This window comes from Medicago sativa, chromosome 8, assembly GCF_051527215.1.
Source record: "Medicago sativa cultivar Bolivia chromosome 8, Bolivia_mono, whole genome shotgun sequence".
Classification (NCBI taxonomy): domain Eukaryota; kingdom Viridiplantae; phylum Streptophyta; class Magnoliopsida; order Fabales; family Fabaceae; genus Medicago; species Medicago sativa.
The window spans coordinates 54,046,838-54,068,379 of NC_140756.1; the positions used below are offsets into that span (position 1 = coordinate 54,046,838).

Genomic DNA, 21,542 nt, shown 5'->3' on the forward strand with positions numbered 1-21,542 from the left:
TGAAGTTTGGGGGAATGGTTACATATGGGTTGAAGAACTAGGGTAGTTTCAAGGAACTCTTGTCATCACATTTGTAATTCAACATTGTTACTATTAGTGGAATTCCTTGGTGGAGGCATTTTTCACCAAGAAGAGTAGATGTAGCCCGAAGTGAGGACGAAAGGGTAAACTACTATATAAATCTCGGTGTCGTTTCTCTTCCTTATCCTCTTAATTTTGATAATTGTATATGCTTGAATTGATTAATTAATAGGATAGAAATTGATTGTGATTTAAGTTCTTTTTTGTTAAAATTGGCCTAATTTCTTGAATTTGTTTTTCGCTATTTCACTTGGATCAATTAGTCTCAATTTTTAGCCAGTTCATCAATTGCATAGACATTGTGTTCTTGGTTTTTAGCTTGTTTTTTTTGCTTATAGATTTGGTTTTGAAATTGTCTTGTTTTGTAAATTGTTCAAGTATTATTAATAAATGACTGAAATAAGATTTAGCTTGTGAATCTCTCATTTCTCTTGTATATCTTATTAGTGCATAGTCTTAACAATTTGTCATAATTTGTGAATGTTCAAAGCATATTTCTAATAAGTCAATATCTTTTCAATACGCTTTCGCTAAAACTCCGCAACTTTTTTTAAGCGCTATTCACCCCTCTAGCGCGCATCCTTATTGGCCATATAGACCAACAGCCCGCCCCTCTGCCTCTGGTGTTGGAGGATCCATCAGTGAACATGATCCATTTTGAACATGCTTCAGACGTACGACGATGATGAGTCTTTGAGGTTGAACGAAAGGTGCCTGCAGACACGTTAACACTTCGACGCTCAAATCAGTAATGGAACTGAGAAAGAGTGTGTAGGAAGCATTGTGTAAAGTGAATCGTACCTTGAGGGTGAAGCAAGTTCACCCTTATATAGGAGCATGTTGGTCATAACCGTCTCCAGGTTACGCGGTGTGTGATTAGGGATGGACATGTGTATGGTGATCCTTGCGCGGGGGAGCACTTCTGTGTGGCACGGTGCATTTAAGCCGGTGTGCTCCTTCAGGCATGGAACCTTAAGACAGTGTAAATCGTGCCACATGTTGGCGTGCGATTGATCTTCTGACCGGTCCAGAACAATATATACAAACTGAAAGTCTTAAACAAACACGTAAGTATCGACTAATTAAGGAGAAGCTCAACATGTTAGTAAATCAATTGAAAATTGCTTCGGATAGGAGTAAGAACTTGCATGAGACCTTAAATTTTAATTTTTTTTTTTTTACTTTTAAAACATATTTAGGAAAATGTTTGTCTTCAAAATCAAGTGGTTGTCTCTCATACACTTTCTCAATTATGAAACCATTTAAAATTACAATTTTTACATCCATTTGATAGAATATTATGCCATGATTTGCAGCAAAGATTTCATTAAAGTCAACTTTCTTGTTGACAATATCCATGTGCAACATTTTTGCTATAATATTTGAGCCTCTATTGAAGGGTGGTTTGGAGGTGTGGATATTTACTTTAGAAGTATTGTACGCCATTATATATTTTAGAGCAATGATATTCTAACAACCAAAAATCAACAACTTTTGTGACAACCACCAATTTTCAAAGGAAAAGTAGATAGTGACACGGAAACCAAAGCAATAGAGAGAGAAAGTAAAAAGATAATGTGAGTATGAGAGATAAAGTTGTCACATAGGTTGTCACAAAATGGTTGTTAGAATATCATTTCTCTATATTTTATGTATCATGATCATTTTATCCAAAGTAATACAATGTATTCTTTTGCACCTTATACTTTGAGCTAGTTTTATTAACACAACTCCATTTATAATTTTAACAATAGTTATTTGGAATAAAACGATCCGCCAACTATCTCTAACATTTCATTCTTCCTATTGCTTTGAAAAATGCTCATCCTTCACTTCTATTCATTCTTCATATGTAATTTTTTCTTGAAAAAGTTATGTTGTTTGTGGCTATAGACACACCATGCTTAATGGTAGATCTGTCCATGATTGTATTAGCTGATGCAATTGGTCACAATGATCATTACGCAATAAGATTTTTTCTGAAGGGGATTGATGACTGTATTGCAACCATTAATCGAATTAAAATGCTATGTTGGGGATAGTTTTTTGTTAGAGAAGAGAAAATCAGGTTGTTGATCATTTTCTGATTGGTAATCTGATCTGGTGGCATGCATGCAATTGTTACTATTTCTATTGATTCATGATGTAAGTGGTACCCTTTATACACCTTTAATGAAACTCTTTGCTTATGAAAAAACTAGGTGATGAGAAATTCCTAGTCATTAAAGCTTGTTTGCGATTAACTATTTTTATTCTAAAAAAAAATTGAATTTTTTTTTTAAAATAATAGTAAAATTTATTCAAAATTATTGTTAGTGACGACCTACGAGGAACCTTCCTATAATCAAATTTTCACAACTATGGATAATATATATCAATTTAATATTTCTGTCTTTAGATAAATTTTGGGGGAAAGTAAAGATAGTAAAATTTTAGTATTTAGTAAACATTTAGTCTATATATATCTTATCTTTATTATCCTTGTACATATATGGTACAGATGTAACTAGTGATAGAAAATAAACATACAATGGTTCAACATGAGTAATTATTATTATTAATTGTAAATAGTGGTCCAACAAAAAAAAAAAAAAAAAAAAAAAAAAAAAAAAAAGTATCACGGGTAGGCACTTGGCAAGAACAACTAACCGAAAATGGTGTGGGGGCAATATCACATGTAATACGTCAGGTTCAAATTTGACCCTTAAATGGGTCCACGCAAAACCGCTGAGTTTCTCTAATAAGATATAAATTGCTAAGATCAAACTATAACATGTTGCAGATCCAAAATCGTAAATAATTTGACATATTCATGTGATAGATTCTCACATATATTACTCAAACTAATTAGAAATTACTTCATTATATTAATAATATTGATATAATGATAGTAGTTACAAAATGTCTAAAGAACGGGGTCAGTGCATGAGACTTCCACTAGGTGAAGTTTGTGATCTCCATTTCACACTAATTAACACTAATGTCTTATAAAATTTAAAAAAGAAACGAAAACGTTACCCATAAGAGAGGTTGATGATAATATTATAAAGTACTAGCTAGCTAGTGAGACATATTAAAAGGCATGTGGACGACACAAAAAACTAAGATTAATTAATTAGACATACTATTGCATAAGTAAGCTCCTAATGATAGCTGCTTGAGCACTGTTTGGGTCTATGGTGTCCAAAAGTTGTGACAATCGGTCACTAAGATCATCAACCTCTCTATGCAAGTTTTTGATGTAATTGCAAGTCTCTTGCAATACCTTAGCAGCTGAAACCTACAATACAATAAACATTATAATAAATAAATGTTAATAGAATTTAATGTCATTTTCAACAAATTTTCAGTTGCTATGGATATTATACTCGACAATGATGTATGCTTTGCAAGTGGGAATGTCCGAATTCCACAGCCCTACAAGTTTGTGGGTAAACAAGTTAAGGATTCAGGGCACAAGCGTGATGACTTATCTAGCAAATCCAACCAAAGCCACACATAAAATATGTGTGTAGTGTGTGTGTCATGTGCATGCATGTGACTACTTTGTATAATTAATTCTTTGATAAACACCCTTTCTTGAACACAACAAATTTAAGATACTTTAAGTTAGATTAGATCTTGTCAACAAAAAACTTTAGCTTGGTAAAATATCTAGATTAGTTGTTTGCATCACATAATAAATATATGTTTATCAACCAAAATTGAAGATATGTTTTTAGTTTCTACAACATAAATATTGTAAAATTACTTTGAAAAGTTAAATTATTTTTGATTAAATAGATCAGTCTATTGAGTTCTTGAAATTATTACGTAGGAACCAGAAAAAATTAAAGATCATTTTAAAATTTAATTAATTCTAAGGATGAAAATGACAATAGTTACAGTTTAAAGTCTAAAATTAATGATGTAGTGTGTGTTCGTTCTACAGGGATAACCATTGATTTTGAATGAAATAAATTTGAGGAATTAGATTTTGATTAATTAAAAAATGAGATTTTTTTTGTTGTTGAAGAAATTAATTAAAACTGAGTTGAATGTAAGTTATTTATATTTGAATATGTTTACATAAATTCAGTTGAACAATAAATTTATTGTAAAAATTATGTTTGAAATAAAAAAAAAAACTACAAATGTTAATCCATATCATGTAGAAATCAATTTTATGTGTTTAGGGTATCAGCACAATTAAAAACACATATATATGATGATGTCTTTCACATTTATGTGTAAAAGAGAGAATACAGAAAAGGAAAGAAAATTATTATACCTTATGGGAACGCCTTGAGAGTTCAGGTACAAGTTGTTGTAACTTGGTGACGAGATCATTAATTTGAGCATCAGAGATCTCAGTGGAAACACCAGATTGTCTTGAACGAGATCTTCTGCTAGACATTGTTAAGGTTTTTGGGCTAGGTATAGGTATGTCAGAAATATTTTTTGTTGTTTAGCTTCTAATATCTTCAATGTAAGTGAAAGACTCTAGAGAATGTTGCTGAGAAATACACTAGCTAGAGTCTAGCTTTTTTTTTTTTTTGAAGGAAACCTATAGTCTAGGTAGCTACTTAGGTATATGGAGCTCTTATATAAAGTGAATATTTTAGAGAAGAAAGAAAAAAATAATGCAAAAAAAGAAAATGTAATTTTTTTCTTTTTCTTTCTCAGCTGAGACAAGTGATGGACGAGAGAGAGAAAAGGGTAGCCATGAAAGAGAGATTAGGTTGTTGAGAGAATGTGTCAGTTGGTGTTGGAAGTTGAAGAGGATAAAAGTGTTTGAGAAAGGTATTGGGCTAGGCAAGTTATTAAATAGGGATATTACGTGAGGGAGACAAGTAAATGAAATAGGAATGGGAGAGATACACCATACTGTCCTTTTTGCGTATGTCCCTATGGGGTTAAAGGAAATGTGAGCTTGTTTGTTGTAACACCCCCCCCAACTGCATGGGGACCTCTTTGTGTCAGGCTCAGCACACAAGCCCATGTTATCTTATTACTTCATTGTCATTTTAATCATTTCAGTTTCATATAGTTTTCTTAGTTTAGAATTTAGATTGTTACCCCATGTGGAGTGGCGGAGCCAGGAATTATATCGAGTCTGGGCAAAATTTTGACCGCAAATTCACATAAAAGAGGCTCGTCATTTTGTGGAGTTAAATTTCTTGTAGCGATACAAAGAAAGTATGGGCAGTGGCTATTCTTGAGTTATTTTCTTGGGAGTGTCAAACGTTTGTGAAATATATATTTAGCCATTTGTAAATTAAATCAAAATTGTTAACTGGTTCAGAGGTAGATTTTAATTGATTGAATGGTAGGGTGTGCTTGTTCGATTCCCATCTAGGACCATTTTTTGCACAAAATCGGAAAAAAATATACAAAAACAGAATAAAGAAGTAACCAGGACCATTTTTTGCACAAAATCGGAAAAAAAAATATACAAAAACATAATAAAGACCCATCCAGGACCATTTTTTGCACAAAATCGGAAAAAAAATATACAAAAACATAATAAAGAAAAATCGGAAAAAAAATATACAAAAACATAATAAAGAAGTAACCAGGACCATTTTTTGCACAAAATCGGAAAAAAAAAATACAAAAACATAATAAAGAACAATAATAAAGAAGAAGAAGAAGAAAAAAAGAACAATAATAACAATAATAAAGAAGAAGAAGAAAAAAATAACAATAATAAAGAAGAAGAAGAAAAATATGGAGGAGTCGAACACGCGACCTCCGTGAGAAAAACACACCAGCTTCCCACTGCGCCAACAGAAACATAGTGTTAATATTACGCCTAATCTAGTATATATAGAAACCTTGGTGGATGCCATGGCTCCCATATAGGTCCCAAGGAAATCCGCAACTGAGTATGGGTTGAGCCTGGGCGCGTGCCCAGGCTAGATGGGCGGTAAATCCGCCTGAGATCAGCCACTGCCCATACTTTCTTTGTATACAAGAAATTGAACTCCAGAAAATGACGAGCCTCTTTTATGTGTATTTGCGGTCAAAATTTTGCCCAGGCTTGATATAATCCCTGGCTCTGCCACTAATCATAAATTAATGGTTTTAACCTTAATAAACAGATCCAGAATATATTATCAACTCAACATATGCATTCAACAGTTTGATCAAAACAAGGACCATAATAGCTTTTAATTTGCGAAAATATGGCTACTATATATCTAATATCTAACTAGTTATATTTCCACGACAATTCTAAGATGCAAATTGAACCGACGAGCATCGAAAGGTCCAACTCCATTAGCAAGATCAGAACCAACTATTCTCTCATCGAAATCGAACAATTCATGAACTTCTGATGCGAGCTTCGGTGCTAGTTGCTCAAGTGAATCAGAGGGAAAGTCTTGGTGGAACAAGATAGACTGAAACCAATCTTTACACTCTCGAAAGAACCTTTTGCAGCTAACTTCTTGATAATTGTGGAGTAAGGTGTTAAGACGTGTAACTGAGTTAGAATCAACTGAATGCGAGAGAACATCGATATGAAAATTTAACCGATCGGTGGGCATGAGCTTGGGGCGCTGTACCTCTAGATTGTAATTCATGCTTCGAAGATATTCATATTGCTCTTGATATTGTGCAGATAATCGATAATAACGTGCTGGTTCTAAACATTGTGAATAAAATATAAGACTATAAGTTATGTGTATGTGTATGATAAATTAATATTAAATTATTTACAATTTTATGAATCAAAATAATGATTTTAAAGCCTTAAATTTTTCATGCTTGAATTCTCATCAACTTTTAATTTAAATAATGGTTACGATAACACCATAGTCACAAAGCATATATTAACTTTCTTAAAATTTTATTTCATATGATCATACCTGATTGTGCAGAGAAGGAGGAAGACATGATTGTTTCTTTTTCTTCTGAACGCTGAACTTCTTTATCCCGGTGGATTTTTTTTGTGTGCACTTTTTTCATATGGATGCAAACCAATTTATAGATAATGAGGTTAGGGTTTGTTTTCGAGGTTGCTTTATGGACAAGAAAGTAATTTGTTGAGATTTTATCGGCTAGAATAATTAGTTTAGATTTGGATTTAACAAGATCCAACCGTGCACATCATCAATCCTCACCTAAACCAAATCATGCACCCAATTAAATCACAGAAGAAAATTGCTTTTCTGACATAGAATACTTCCTATTGACACAAGTAAATGACGTTAATGCCCCCAGCGGCAGTTAACAACAGCTCAAAGACACGCCGACCGTTAACAGCCGCTGGGACTCAGCGGTTGTTAACAACCGCGAAGCTGAGGCCAGCGGTTGTTAACTGCCGCTACGTGCTTGATCAGTTTCCTGAACCTCATTTTCATTTTCCAATGTCTTTCCTAACCAATTTTAACTTTCATTTTAATTTTCATCTAAGATTTTCATCAAATAACCAATTGGAAATTCTTCTAAAATTTTCATCTAATAACCAATTGATACCTAAACATATTCATCCAATATTTAACATGAACATGGTAAAATTAAAACGCAAGAAGGTAATATAAAACGTACGTACGTACGTACGTATATGTCATAGAAATAGGAAAATGTACGGAACATGTCATGATAATACATCATCATCATCATCATACTAAAAAAATACATAAAAAATTCCTAATAATAATCAGCCCCTGCTGCCTACCCTACCTCTACTGCCCCCTGCGCCGCCTGGAAATCTGATAAGTAAGGGCAAGGCCAGTAGCACTAGCTATCCGCATGACCTCCTGGACAATCTCCTCTTTGGTCATCTCGGCTTGCCTGGCCAAAATATCATTAGCGATGTGTGCCACATCCCGGACGATCGTCAGTGTATCAGGCATCTCCCTGGCATGCTCCTCCTCTATGATCTGCTCCACGTTCGCCGGCCTGGGAGGAGATCCTTCATCAGGTGGGAGAATGCGAGGGTGAGAGACTTTGGCATACCAAGCCAAGTAGCCAAGAGCATGATGCCATGGTCTCTCACACCCATCTCCCCAAGCAATGAATAACCAAGCCTGAGCGTCCATCAACACAGTGGTAAGCAACTGCGTAGTAGGCACCAGAGGGACAGCTGAAGGATGTCTGGGAACGTCCTGGACAAAGGAGAACTATCTCTTCACCCGGTCAGGTAAATGACGGTACACCCTCTCCTTCCTGCACATGAGCCATCCGAGTAAGTGCACAAGATTTGAAATGGGTGCACGTCTTTGTGATCACCATAAGTAGAAAACCTGACGTCATCCACCTCCAAGTGATCCAGGCGTGAACGGTAATGGTGCACATTCGTATGCCTTTTGCTAGTAAGTCATCTCCCAGCACATGGTCTCCACGGATCCCACTCCGGGTTAGGCCTCCTTGGGTAAGGACCTGACAAATGCTCCAAAATCCATCCCTGCAACAAAATAAATAATACACACAAAAATAATTATTCGAGTTAAATATTAAATAAATCTAAAACATTACAAAATAATCTAACATTATAAAATAAATTCATAAAGAAATTAAGATAAATATTAAATTATTACCATAAAAAGAGTTGTAGAGCCAGTCATCGTTCTGTTATTCAAGATAATAGAATCATCCAGATAATCGTACAGGTAGGCTAAGGCCATCCCTCCCCAAGACCACTTCCCAATCGCCCCCAAGTCCGCCAAGCAATCAAGATATATCAAGTCGATGTTTCTGTTCGTTTTGTTAGTGAACAACGCACAACCGACGAGATATAGAAGGAAACTCCTCACACACCATGCCCTCCTCTTGGCTCTCTCCTGCAGCTCCTCCCTCGTCTGTGGCTCCTCAAGCCGTCTAACCTCTGTCAGGTGCCCCTCATAAACCGGCTTCAGTGTGGGATAACTGATATGACCATCAGACTCAGTCCTAACCTCAGCCCTGGCATCAGCATCTGACATGCCCAACAACCTGGTCATCATATCAATCTAACGGTCCCGATCCATCGCATCGTCGTGCTCTAGCATGCGGCCGTGAATAGGAATGTGCAGAAGATTTTGTACATCGTCTAAAGTAATCGTCATCTCCCTCACAGGTAGATGAAAACTACTAGTCTCCGTGTGCCACCTCTCGCAAAGAGCACATATCACTGCATGGGTCACAGTGGAATACCCAGTGTGTATCAAACCATGGAGGCCAGACCCCTCCACATGCTCCCAAAACCACCTCAAACCCGGCTTCGGCTTATCAAGCTCTTTCAACCTTTTCCCTGCATTTATGCTCTTATAACCCACTTCATCATACCACATCTGAAATTCAAATTAATTAAGACATTGTCACTATTTTAAATAAATAAATCACTTACGCTACATAATATTTAATAATTAAAACACTTACGCTACATTATTTTAAATAAATAAATCACTTACACTACATAATATTTAATAACCAAATTACTTACGCTACATTATTTTAACTAATTAAATCACTTACGCTACATATTATTTAATAATTAAAACACTTACGCTACATTATTGTAACTAATTAAAACACTTATGCTACATTATATATTAAATAATCACTTTAAAGCATTTAAAGAATTTTAAACAATTATTAAATAATCACTTACGCTACATATTATTTAAGAATTTACAGAAGATTTGGTTAAAGTGATTTGGGTTGGACCGACTGGTGAGAGTGCCACTTGGGAATCGGAGAGTAGGATGAGGGTTGCGTATCCAGAGTTATTTCCTTCAGGTAATTTTCGAGGGCGAAAATTCTTTTAGTAGGGGAGAGTTGTAACAGCCCGATTTTCGCTAGATTTATTTTATTATTTATTTATGTGTTATATGTGCTTATATGTGATTATTTGTCTCTGTGTGCATTTTTGGTTGGGATTTGTAGAATTCGGTGTTAGAAGGGTATTTTAGTCATTTTGGACTTAGGGGCATTTTGGTCATTTCGAGAGTAGGAGTATTTTGTAAATTTTGCTGAAGGTTATTTTTAGTGCTTAGTGAGAGTTATTTTTACCAAGTTACTAGAGAGTGTAGTAATTATTTTATTTACCGGTAAGTGACCTTTAGTGTTATATTTTACAGTTAAGTGAGTAATAACATTTTTGGGGTTAGAATAGAAATGGGTTAGGCCCATTAAGGTGTTGTGAATTAAGCCCAATTAAAGGGAGCCTATATAAACTAATGTTAGTAGAGAAATAGGGTTTTATCACATTTTTCATTTGAGAAGAGAAGAGATAGAGGCTAGAGAGAAGAACAAGAACAAGGGTTAGAGCTAGAAGAGGGGATTCATCATCTAGGAGCTAAATTGAAGCTTGGGTTGGAGAATCTTGGTGTTAGAGGTAAGAGGGTTAGATTTCAACCATAATTCATAATTTTTCCTTTTTACCCATTTTGTGAAATTGATGAATTGAGTCTACATGTTGTAAATTCGTGCATGATTGTTGTTGTTATGTTTGAGAACATGATTTGTATGATAATTGTACGTTAGTATGTGAATTAACATGTTGAAATGCATAAATGTTGGTAAATTGTGTTCTTGAGCAAATTTGATGAAAAATGAAGTTGTGGTGATGATTTGTGCATGAATTTGTGTTCATTAGTTGTTGTTGATGATTGTTGAACTATTGGAATCAAATTATTGTGACTGGAATTGTTGTTGATGGATTTGTGAGGAGATTTGTGTTTGTGTTGGTGTTTTGAGAAAATTTCATGATTTTGATGAAATGAGCCAAATTGTTGTTTCTAATGCATGATTCATGTTTGTTTAGATGCATTATAACTATTTTGACCCATAAACACTTTCTGGAACTTGGTTTGGGAGTTGGAGATTTGAAAAATGGGATTTTGGGTGAAAATGGTGTGAAAACTCGTAACTACTGAAGAAATTCGCCAGAATTTCGCTAATAGCGAAACTGTCTGGACCTTTTTCACTAATAGCGAAAATTTCGCTAATAGCGAAATTGTCTGAAGAATTTCGCTAATAGCTCAGATTTCGCTAATAGCGAAATTGCCCAGAAACAGTCTTTTGTTTTGAGTACTTGAGGACCAATCTGATACTTCTAAAATATTTCTTTGGACGTAATTAACCTCTGTTTATACCTTTAATACTACTGGAACATGATTTGAATTGGTTTGGACTTGAATTTGTGAGAATCGTCTAACTTTTATAAAAACGGTCCAAACGTCGATTTTTCCGAAAACTCGTTTTTCTCCGGAGTTTGAGGTGGGATTAAAGTTGTATATTGTTTATATGATTTCTAAAATTGGTTGTGATTGGTTTCATCAAGCATTAACTTGTTTTGCTTTGAAAATGAGAATTTTTGTGAAAAGTGATAAAGTGAGACGAATTTTGAGTTTTTCATGAATTCATCGTATTTGGCCGATGAAATGCTTATGTAACCTCTACTGCACATATATGTGACTTGTGAGAATACATGGCATAGGCAATTGAGCTTATTTACTTGGTTTTGACTTAAATGCTCAATTACTTGAAATATTTTGACTTTGAGAGACGAATTTGATTAAAAGTGATTTTTGAGAGCCTATTGCTTATCAACCTTTTATGAATGGATTAATATGATTATGAGGTGATGTATGAATGGTTGTTGAGTGAGGAATATGATGTTTGTGATCATATGTTGTATTTGTTCCTTTATTTGGATTGTAAGGAACTATGTGGAAATGTGGCAACTATATGTTGATTTATGTGAAGATGATTGTTGGTGTATTTATGTGACAACTACATGTTGCTTGTGTTGTGAATGTATTGGTGATTGTATATATGTTATGTGGTGGACTGTTGTTAATTACATATATACAAGTATTGTTGATGTTTAGGTGAATTGTTTGTGTGAACATATGCATTGTAGTTGAGTCATATGTTCATGCATACATGATTGATGGTGGTGGATTTTATATCAATTGAGGTGATTACGATGTTTTTGTTGCATCGAAGGTGACGACCTAGAGGTGTTTTGGTACCACATGCATCTAAATGAGTCTAGAGCCTTTGCATAAATTGTTGGTGAATTGAATTGCATTGAGATGTGCTTGATGGTTGAATTGCTAGTTGTAATTGTGAAATTGAATTGTTAATTGTTAATTGACAAGGTAACGTGGTGATATGTGTATGATACACTTATTGATATGAATTTGGAATGATGGTAATGAATGATATGAATGTTGTGAATACTTATGAGTATGTGTATAATTTGTTAATCATCATACTTAAATGTATCTTTCATTTCCAATATTCTTATTATTTCTTTTTGGATTATTATGATGTAATGCTAACCCTCAGTGGTTTACCACCTACCTTTACGTATAGACGGGTAGATGGAGTGCAGGATGCTTAGATTGTTTTGCTTGATGTCGCCGAGGAGTGGAGTTCCTCTTTTATGTGCAAGTGTCTAGATTAGGGCTCTGATCTAGGGTAGTACTTGCATGATGGATTTTATTTGTCTATGTATTTTGGAGTTGAGATGTTATTTGTATTTGAGGTTTGCAGAATATAATTTTATTATATTGAGATTTGAAGATGTTTATGGATTATATGTATGTTCCGCTGCTATGTTATGTAACATGATCTTTATGCATGCATGTTTTATTCGAAGACGTAGCATCTATTTCTAGAATATATTCGTATGTTCGCGCGTTTTACCGCTTAATAGAAGTAGGGTGTTACAAGTTGGTATCAGAGCCTGGTTTGTCTTATCCGGACTATTGGACTAGTAGACTAGTATATGTTGATACTCCTTGTTAGTATGCGAATGGTAATGAGTTACCTTCGGTACTTGTTCTTGTGTTGTGGCGATGTTGTTCTTATCTGTTGGTTGGTTTGGTTTTGTGTAGTCTTTAGATGGCTGGTGGTAGAGATGATGCAGCGATTGCTCATGCTTTGGCTTCGATGGCTCAGGTGTTGGCTCAGGCTAACGAGCAGGCGGCAGTAGGTCAACGTGATCCTGGTTAGACGGAAGAGCGGAGGCTTGATCGTTTCTTGAGAAACAGCCCGCCGACGTTCAAGGATAGGTATGACCCGGATGGAGCTCAGAGTTGGATACAAGCCATGGAGAGGATCTTTCGTGCTATGGTGACTAGTGAGGATCAGAAGGTCAGGTTGGCTACTCATATGCTTGCTGAGGAGGCCGAGTATTGGTGGACCAATGCTAAGGGGAGGCTTGAAGCTGGTGGAGCTGTGACTTGGGCTAGGTTCAAGACTGAGTTTTTGAGGAAGTACTTTCTTGAGGATTTGAGGACCAAGAAGGAAGTGGAATTCTTGAACTTGAAGCAAGAGAACCGTTCAGTAACTGAGTATGCGGCGAAGTTTGAAGAGCTTTCGAGGTTTTGTCCGTACATCAATGCGGAGGATGCTATGGTTTCCAAGTGTGTGAAGTTTGAGAGTGGCTTGAGGCCCGACATCTACCAGTACATATGTATTCAGGAGATCCGTGATTTTGATACTTTGGTGCATGAGTGTCGTATGTTTGATGATGATGGAAGGGCTAAGGTTAATCACTACAAGGCTCAGAATGAGAAAAAGGGAAAGGGTCATGGATTTGGGAAGTCGTACAACAAGGACAAAGGCAAGAAGAAAGAGTTTGGTGGAGGCTCTAACTCTAATGTTGCTGAGGTGAGGTGCTACAAGTGTGGCACATTGGGACATTTTGCTAATGATTGCAAGAGTGGTGAGAAATGCTACAAGTGTGGGGAAGCAGGTCACAAGGCTTTTGAGTGCAAGAAGGAGATCACTTGCTACAATTGTGGTGAGAAGGGGCATATCAGTACTAAGTGTACCAAGCCGAAGAAGGCGGCAGGGAAGGTGTTTGCATTGAATGCGGAAGAGGTGGAGCATTCGGATAATCTCGTCTGAGGTATGTGTTTTATCAATAGTACTCATTTGATTGCAATTATTGATACTGGTGCTACTCATTCTTTTATCGCGGCGAGTTGTGTCGAGCGTTTGGGTTTGGTTGTGACTCCGTTGTCTCGAAGGATAGTTATCGATACCCCAGCTAGTGGTTCGGTGACTACTTCGTTTGTGTGTGCTAAGTGTCCTGTTAGTTTTGGTAATGTTGATTTTGAGCTAGATCTTGTGTGTCTTCCGTTGAAGCATATGGACGTGATTTTTGGTATGGATTGAATGTTGACTTTTGGTGTTAACATTAATTGTTTGACCAAGAGTATAACATTTTCTAAACCGGTAGCTGAGGAAGGTAGGAAGTTCTTAACCGCGGAACAAGTGAAAAAGTCTTTGGACGGTGAAGCTAGTGTGTTCATGATGTTTGCTTCCTTGAAGGAGAGTAGTGAGAAAGGAGTTGGTGATTTGCCGGTAGTGCAAGAGTTTCCAAAAGTTTTTCCAGACTACATTACCGAGTTACCACCGGAGAGAGAAGTTGAGTTTGCAATTGATTTAGTTCCGGGAACGAGTCCTATTTCGATTGCACCTTATCGGATGTCTGCATCAGAGTTGGGTGAATTGAAGAAACAGTTGGAAGAGTTACTCGAGAAACAGTTTATCAGGCCGAGTGTTTCTCCGTGGGGAGCTCCAGTGTTGTTAGTTAAGAAGAAGGATGGAAGTATGAGGTTGTGTGTGGATTATCGGCAGTTGAACAAGGTAGCAATCAAGAATCGGTATCCGCTCCCGACGATTGATGATTTGATGGATCAGTTGGTTGGTGCAGAAGTGTTTAGCAAGATTGATTTGAGATCAGGATATCATCAGATTAGAGTAAAGGCGGAAGATATATCCAAAACTGCGTTCAGAATGAGGTATGGACACTATGAGTATTCTGTGATGCCATTTGGAGTGTCTAATGCGCCAGGTGTTTTCATGGAATACATGAATAGAATATTTCATCCTTTTCTGGACCGTTTTGTGGTGGTGTTTATAGTTGATATTTTGGTGTATTCGAAGTCTGAGGAAGAGCATGCCGAGCATTTGAGGATTGTGTTGGGAGTTTTGAAGGAGAATAAGTTGTTTGCTAAGTTGTCGAAGTGTGAGTTTTGGTTGCGGGAAGTAAGTTTCCTTGGTCATGTGATTTCTAAAGGTGGTATTGTCGTGGATCCGTCGAAGGTTGATGCAGTGTTGCAGTGGGAATCACCTAAGTCTGTTTTTGAGATTAGAAGCTTTCTTGGATTGGCAGGTTACTATCGGAGATTCATTGAGGGATTCTCTAAGTTGGCGTTGCCATTGACGCAATTGACTCGGAAAGGACAAGCTTATGTGTGGGATGCTAAGTGTGAGAAGAGTTTCCAAGAGTTGAAGAAGAGGTTGACGTCAGCTCCAGTGTTGATTTTGCCGAATCCGAAGGAATCGTTTGTTGTGTACTGTGATGCTTCTAAGATGGGTCTTGGTGGTGTGCTTATGCAGAATCGTTAGGTTGTAGCTTATGCTTCGAGGCAGTTGAAAGTGCATGAGAAGAATTATCCGACTCATGATCTGGAATTGGCGGCCGTTGTGTATGTGTTGAAGATTTGGAGGCATTATCTGTATGGTTCTAAGTTTGAGGTGTTCAGTGATCACAAGAGTTTGAAGTACTTGTTTGACTAGAAGGAGTTGAATATGAGGCAGATGAGATGGTTAGAGTATCTTAGGGATTTTGATTTTCAGTTAAGTTATCATCCCGGAAAGGCGAATGTTGTTGCTGATGCTTTGAGTAGGAAGTCGTTGCATATGTCTGCTTTGATGGTGAAAGAGTTGGAGTTGATTGAGCAGTTTAGAGATTTGAGTTTGTTTAGTGAGTTGACGCCAGATGGTGTGAGATTGGGAATGTTGAAGTTGACGAGTAATATTTTGGAAGAGATTAAGAATGGTCAGAAAGAAGATTTGGAACTTGTTGATCGTGTAGTGTTGGTTAACCAAGGTAAGGGATGAGACCTCAAATTGGGTGAGAATGGTGTTTTGATGTTCTGTGATAGTGTTTGTGTGCCAAGTGTTCTTTAGCTTAAGAGGCAGATTTTGGAAGAAGGTCATAGGAGTAATTTGAGTATTCATCTAGGAGCGACTAAGATGTATCAGGATTTGAAGAAGTTGTTTTGGTGGCCTGGAATGAAGAAGGAGATCGCAGAGTTTGTGTATGCTTGTTTAGTTTGTCAGAAGTCTAAGATTGAACATCAGAGACCGTCAGGTTTGATGCAACCGTTGTTTGTGCCAAAATGGAAGTGGGATAGTATATCGATGGACTTTGTTGGAGCTTTGCCGAAGACTGTTAAGGGTTTTGACTCTATTTTGGTGATTGTTGATCGGTTGACGAAGTTGGCACATTTTGTTCCTATCAAGACCGGTATGTCTATAGCTAAATTGGCTGAGATCTACATTGAGCAGATTGTTAGATTGCATGGTATTCCTTATAGTATTGTGTTGGATCGGGATCCGAGGTTTACTTCTAAGTTTTGGGAGAGTTTGCAAGCTGCTTTGGTAACCAAGTTGAGGTTGAGTTCTGCTTATCATCCCCAGACTGATGGGCAAACGGAGAGGACTATTCAGAGTTTGGAAGATTTGTTGAGAGCTTGTGTTTTAGAACAAGGTGTCAGTTGGGTTGAATGTTTACCGTTGAATGAGTTTACTTACAACAACAGATTTCATTCTAGTATCGGAATGGCACCGTTTGAGGCTTTGTATGGTCGGAGGTGTAGGACTCCGTTATGTTGGTATGAGTCAGGTGAAAGTGCTTTGTTAGGGCCGGAAGTTGTGCAAGAGACGACCGAAAAGGTTAAGATGATTCAAGAGAAGATGAAAGCGTCTCAGAGTAGGCAGAAGAGTTATCATGATAAGAGGAGGAAGGACATTGAGTTTCAGGTTGGTGATCATGTGTTTTTGAGAGTGAATCCTGTAACCGGTGTTGGCCGTGCTTTGAAGTGTCGGAAGTTAACTTCTCGTTTTGTTGGACCCTTTGAGATTGTTGAGAAGGTTGGGGTTGTAGCGTATCAGATTGCGTTATTGATGACATCTTGTCATTACGTAATTTTCTATGTATTTTCATTACAAAAAGGAGTTCACAAGAAGACTTAAGTAGAAAAAAGAGTAGAAAAACTGAAGAAAATGCAAAGAAAGAAAACGTGCCACGATTTGAGGAAGCTTCAGAAGGTTGGTTCGACATTTGAAAACGTGGCACGATTGGTAAAACGTGCCACGATTTGGAGAAACCCTAATCTTGTTTCTTGCTCTACAAGGTGAAAACGTGTCACGATTTACTTAAAACGTGACACGATTTAGGCGATATTCTGTGCCTATTTAAGCTGAAGTCTATTCCAAAAACAAGGGTTACGAAGTCTAGAGAGCAAAGTACGATTTTGCAACTGCAAGGAAGACCCGGAGGACGATTTCTTCATCCTTCAACCACTTTGTGTATGTTTTATTACCTCTAATGATTATGTTATTTGTAAACACTATTATGAGTAGCTAAATCCATTATAGGTTAGGTCTGAGATGATTCGTTGTAACCCTAATTGAGATATTATGTTGTGAAACTCTATCTATTGTGAATGATATTCTAGTCTTTATTCAATTCAATTGTTCTTAATGCTTTTTATATCCTGATCAAATATAAATATGATTTTGTGAGAACGAATGACTACTGACCATAGCTTTCGACTTAGACCTATTGAATTGTTCTAATAAACATGGTTAGTTTAGGAATGGATAATCGTTTATTAGTGATATTTGGTTAATGTTCTTTAAACCTTCAAAGATTATTAGACCACCTAAGGGATTAGGGGCTGTAGTTTGAGAAGAGGGTTCTAACTCAAGGGATTGATTAGGACTATTTTGTTAACTATCGTGAGATTAGAAGATCATTCATACGAATAGGTGCAACATAAGAATTAGGGGAACATCGATGATTCGAAAGACCTAAACTCACCTCTCTTTTATTCTTAAAAACCAATTTTATTTTCAGCAATTACTTTTATGCAATCAAACCAATCTACTGCGTAGTGGAAAATTAAAACAACTTTTACACATCCTAAAATACAACGTAGTTGAATTATTGAGATTAAAAACAGTCCTCGCGGGATCGATATTTTACTACTTCGATAGTATTTGGTGCACTTGCCAAACACCTATCAAGTTTTTGGCGCCGTTGCAGGGGACTGTTGATTTATTTCAACAAGGCAACTACGTTATAATTTAGGATTTCTGCAATTTAAATTTCTGTTTTTATTTTTTAAATTTTCTGTTTTAGTATTCATTAGATTACTTTGCATTGTGCAGTGCAACTAAGGTATTTTGCTGTTTATGCGAGGTAAAAGAAGTTCCGACGATCTCGAGTTCAATCCAGAGATAGAAAGGACTGCTAGAGCACTTCGAAAAGTTGTCCGATTGCAAAGGTTGTCTCAATCAGTACCACCTAGTGAACGAACACCTATACCGGAGCCACTCTCAATTGAATCTGAAACAAATGCTTCTCCTAAATCTGCTATCATGGGAGAACCTGCACCAAGACCAAAGCTAGGAGACTATGGGTTAGCCACTCATCGCGGTCAACTGACCCACACTTTTCAACCCGCTAACCCAGTTGCTTTTGACATCAAGATTACTGTTCTCAACGGTTTGAGAGACAAACAATTCGATGGCACCGAAGCTATGAGCCCACATGAACACTTAAGCCGCTTTGCTGAAACATGTGAGTTTTGTGTACAACCAGCCACTGTGACCGATGCACAGAAGAAATTAAGGCTGTTTCCTTTCACCTTGATGGGAAGAGCTAAGGATTGGTTACTGACTATACCCAATGGGACTGTTCAAACTTGGGAGGAGCTAGAGTTTAAGTTCCTCGAGAAATATTTCCCTATGTCTAAGTATTGGGAAAAGAAGATGGAGATCTCTAACTTCAAGCAAGGGGAGAATGAGTCACTATATGATGCTTGGGAGCGATTCAACTTGCTTCTTAAAAGATGTCCAAACCACGAGTTCACCGAGAAACAATACCTCCAAATCTTCACTAAACACTAGAATGTTCTTAGATGCTTCCGCGGGAGGTAGTCTCAAGAGCAAAACTGATCATGAAGTCCAAGCTCTAATAGAAAACATGGCTGGCAATGAGTATCGTGCTGAAGCGAAAAAGAAAGAAAGAGGAGTGTTTGGGGTGAGTGAACAAACAACAATTCTAGCTAACCGAGCAGCCATGAACAAGCAAATCGAGGCTCTAACTAAGGAGTTTCAAGGGTTTACTTTGGCTCATAAGCAACAACAAGTGGCTGCAATCAAGTGCGACTTATGTGGTGAAGAACATCCTAATGGTGAATGTGTTCCCGAAGGATCTAGTGAGGAAGCAAACTACATGGGGGGCTACCAAAGACAAAATCAGTACTATAATTCAGGTATCAACAAGCACCCCAACTTGAGCTACTCAAATAACAATGCTTTGAACTCTCAAATGCTTGCTCCTCCACAACAACAAAGAAAGTCTTCAGCTCTTGAGGAAACTATGATGAACTTTATGAAGATGACTCAAGGAAACTTTGAGGAGATGAAGAAGAGTCAAGAGGCTGAGAGGAAGAACAACGAAGCCTCCAAAAGCTCCAAAGAAAGTTGATGAAGTAGTAGTGGAGGTGGAAAAAATGGCGAAGTTGAAAAAGAAATTGAAAATGGTGTAGTTGAAAAGGAGAATGATCAAGGAGTAGTTAAAAATGAAAAGAAGAAAAAAATAGAGGGAGATAAAAGTGAGAAATTGATAGATGAAGACTCAATCTTGAGGAAGTCAAAGAGTCAAATCTTGAAAGATGGAGACAAGCCACAAATTATTCCATCATATGTGAAGCTTCCATATCCTCATCTAGAGAAGAAGAAAAAGAAGGAGGAAGGACAATTCAAGGAGTTCATGCAACTTATTTCACAACTTCAGGTGAATATTCCTTTCAGTGAAGCTCTTGATCAAATGCCTTTGTATGCCAAGTTCATGAAAGATTTGCTAACGGGAAGAAGGAAGCCTAAAGATGATGAAAACATTTCTCTTTCCGAGAATTGTAGCGCCATTCTAAGCTGAAAGATCCTGGTGCGTTTACTATCCCTTGTTCTATTGGACCGGTAAACGTCGGAAGAGCTTTATGTGATTTAGGGGCAAGTATCAACTTGATGCCCCTTTCAATGATGAAGAAGCTTGGATGTGGTGAGCCAAAACCAACACGAATGACCATTAATTTAGCTGATCGGTCAATCTCTTATCCTTTTGGTGTGCTTGAAGATGTGTCAGTGAAGGTGAATGATCTTGTATTTCCAGCAGACTTTGTGATCTTAGACATGGCTGAAGATGAAGATATGCCACTAATTTTAAGAAGACCCTTCCTTGCAACGGGTCGTGCCTTAATTGATGTTGAGATGGGAGAGCTAATGTTGAGATTCCATAACGAGCAAGTGGTATTCAATATTTTTGAAGCAATGAAACATCGAGAGGAAAACCCCAAGTGTTACCGAGTTGATGTTGTTGAAGAAATAGTAGAAGACAACTCTCGTGAACCTCAACTACCACAACCTCTTGAAAGAGCAATTGTAAATTCTACAGAGAGTTGTGAGCCTGATGAAGATCTTGAGGTGAATGATTGTGTCAAGCCACTTGAAGCAAGTATAGAACAGATGCAACTGCAACCACCTGAAGACATCCTGGATGAAAAGTATGGGGGATCGGGAACTTTGAATAAAGGAAAAGAAAAGTCTACTTCCAATGGTCCATTTCGTATTTGCTTACAGAAAAATGCCCTTTGGAATGCGTAATGGGCCTGCGACCTATCAATGGTGTATGCTTTCCATCTTCTCGGACACAATAGAGAGAGCTAGGAGGTACTATGACAAGAGGTTGGTAAGGGACACTTCTACTTATGAAGCAATGGAGCTGAGGAAGCCTGGTGAACAAGAGAATTCTAAGAGTAACGCACGAAGGCTGAAACCATATCTTGAAGGTGAACTCCCAGAAAATGGAGAGGGAATGGTATTGAATGATCCTTAGGGGTCATCAGAAGTCAAGCTAGTGACGATAAAGAAGCGCTTGGTGGGAGGCAACCCACATTTAGATTTCAGGTAGTATTTCTTATTTCTTTTTTTTTATTGCTTTCAAATATTCAAAATTAAAAAAAGATTTTAGCTGAAACAGACAGAGGAAGAAAAATTTTTCATGACCAGTACTGTGCAAATCGTGACACGTTTTGGGCAAAACATGACACGATTTGCCTGCCCTCTGAAGCTCTTCAAGAATTTTTTTCTAAGTTAAAATGGTGCCCATTCGACATTTTCCAAAACGTGTCACGATACTGAAATCGTGACACGATTTTTGGCACCTAAAATTTTTCTAGGTCTCCAAACTGGTGCATTTCGACAATTGGAAATCGTGACACGTTGGCCAAAACGTGACACGATTTCTGGGGCAAGAGATTTTTCAAAAATGAGCAATCGTGACACGTTTTGCCCAAACGTGACACGATTTTGGTGGTTTTCAAATTCTGACCGTTACAAAACCAAATCGTGACACGTTTTTGGCCAAACGTGACACGATTTTCCCAGCCTAT

At 37.2% G+C, this 21,542-nt stretch overlaps 3 protein-coding genes across 3 annotated transcripts; all 3 read right to left on the bottom strand.

Moving 5' to 3' along the window:
• Window positions 1-2,928: 2,928 nt before the first annotated feature.
• Window positions 2,929-4,967, bottom strand: LOC146899556 (transcription factor PRE6-like). Its single transcript, XM_085735539.1, has 2 exons — window positions 4,352-4,967; window positions 2,929-3,361 (listed from the first exon to the last, which is right to left on the bottom strand). The coding sequence occupies exons 1-2, from the start codon at window positions 4,475-4,477 to the stop codon at window positions 3,206-3,208; spliced, it is 282 nt and encodes a 93-aa protein (XP_085591665.1). The 5' UTR covers window positions 4,478-4,967; the 3' UTR covers window positions 2,929-3,205.
• A 1,311-nt stretch (window positions 4,968-6,278) lies between these two features.
• LOC146899557 (uncharacterized) lies at window positions 6,279-6,960 on the bottom strand. Its single transcript, XM_085738627.1, has 2 exons — window positions 6,933-6,960; window positions 6,279-6,709 (listed from the first exon to the last, which is right to left on the bottom strand). Exons 1-2 carry the CDS (start codon window positions 6,958-6,960, stop codon window positions 6,279-6,281), a joined length of 459 nt encoding a protein of 152 aa, XP_085594753.1.
• A 791-nt stretch (window positions 6,961-7,751) lies between these two features.
• Window positions 7,752-9,008, bottom strand: LOC146899558 (uncharacterized). Its single transcript, XM_085736808.1, has 2 exons — window positions 8,607-9,008; window positions 7,752-8,174 (listed from the first exon to the last, which is right to left on the bottom strand). Exons 1-2 carry the CDS (start codon window positions 9,006-9,008, stop codon window positions 7,752-7,754), a joined length of 825 nt encoding a protein of 274 aa, XP_085592934.1.
• Window positions 9,009-21,542: the final 12,534 nt, after the last annotated feature.

Coding starts and splice junctions, on each gene's coding strand:
- LOC146899556 (XM_085735539.1), bottom strand. CDS start 4,477: ATGTCTAGCAGAAGATCTCGTTCAAGACAATCTGGTGTTTCCACTGAG. Junction 3,362..4,351: donor TCTCAAGGCGTTCCCATAAG/GTATAATAATTT, acceptor ATTGTATTGTAG/GTTTCAGCTGCTAAGGTATT.
- LOC146899557 (XM_085738627.1), bottom strand. CDS start 6,960: ATGTCTTCCTCCTTCTCTGCACAATCAG. Junction 6,710..6,932: donor CTCCTTCTCTGCACAATCAG/GTATGATCATAT, acceptor CACAATGTTTAG/AACCAGCACGTTATTATCGA.
- LOC146899558 (XM_085736808.1), bottom strand. CDS start 9,008: ATGACCAGGTTGTTGGGCATGTCAGATGCTGATGCCAGGGCTGAGGTT. Junction 8,175..8,606: donor GCTCTACAACTCTTTTTATG/GTAATAATTTAA, acceptor TCCTTTGTCCAG/GACGTTCCCAGACATCCTTC.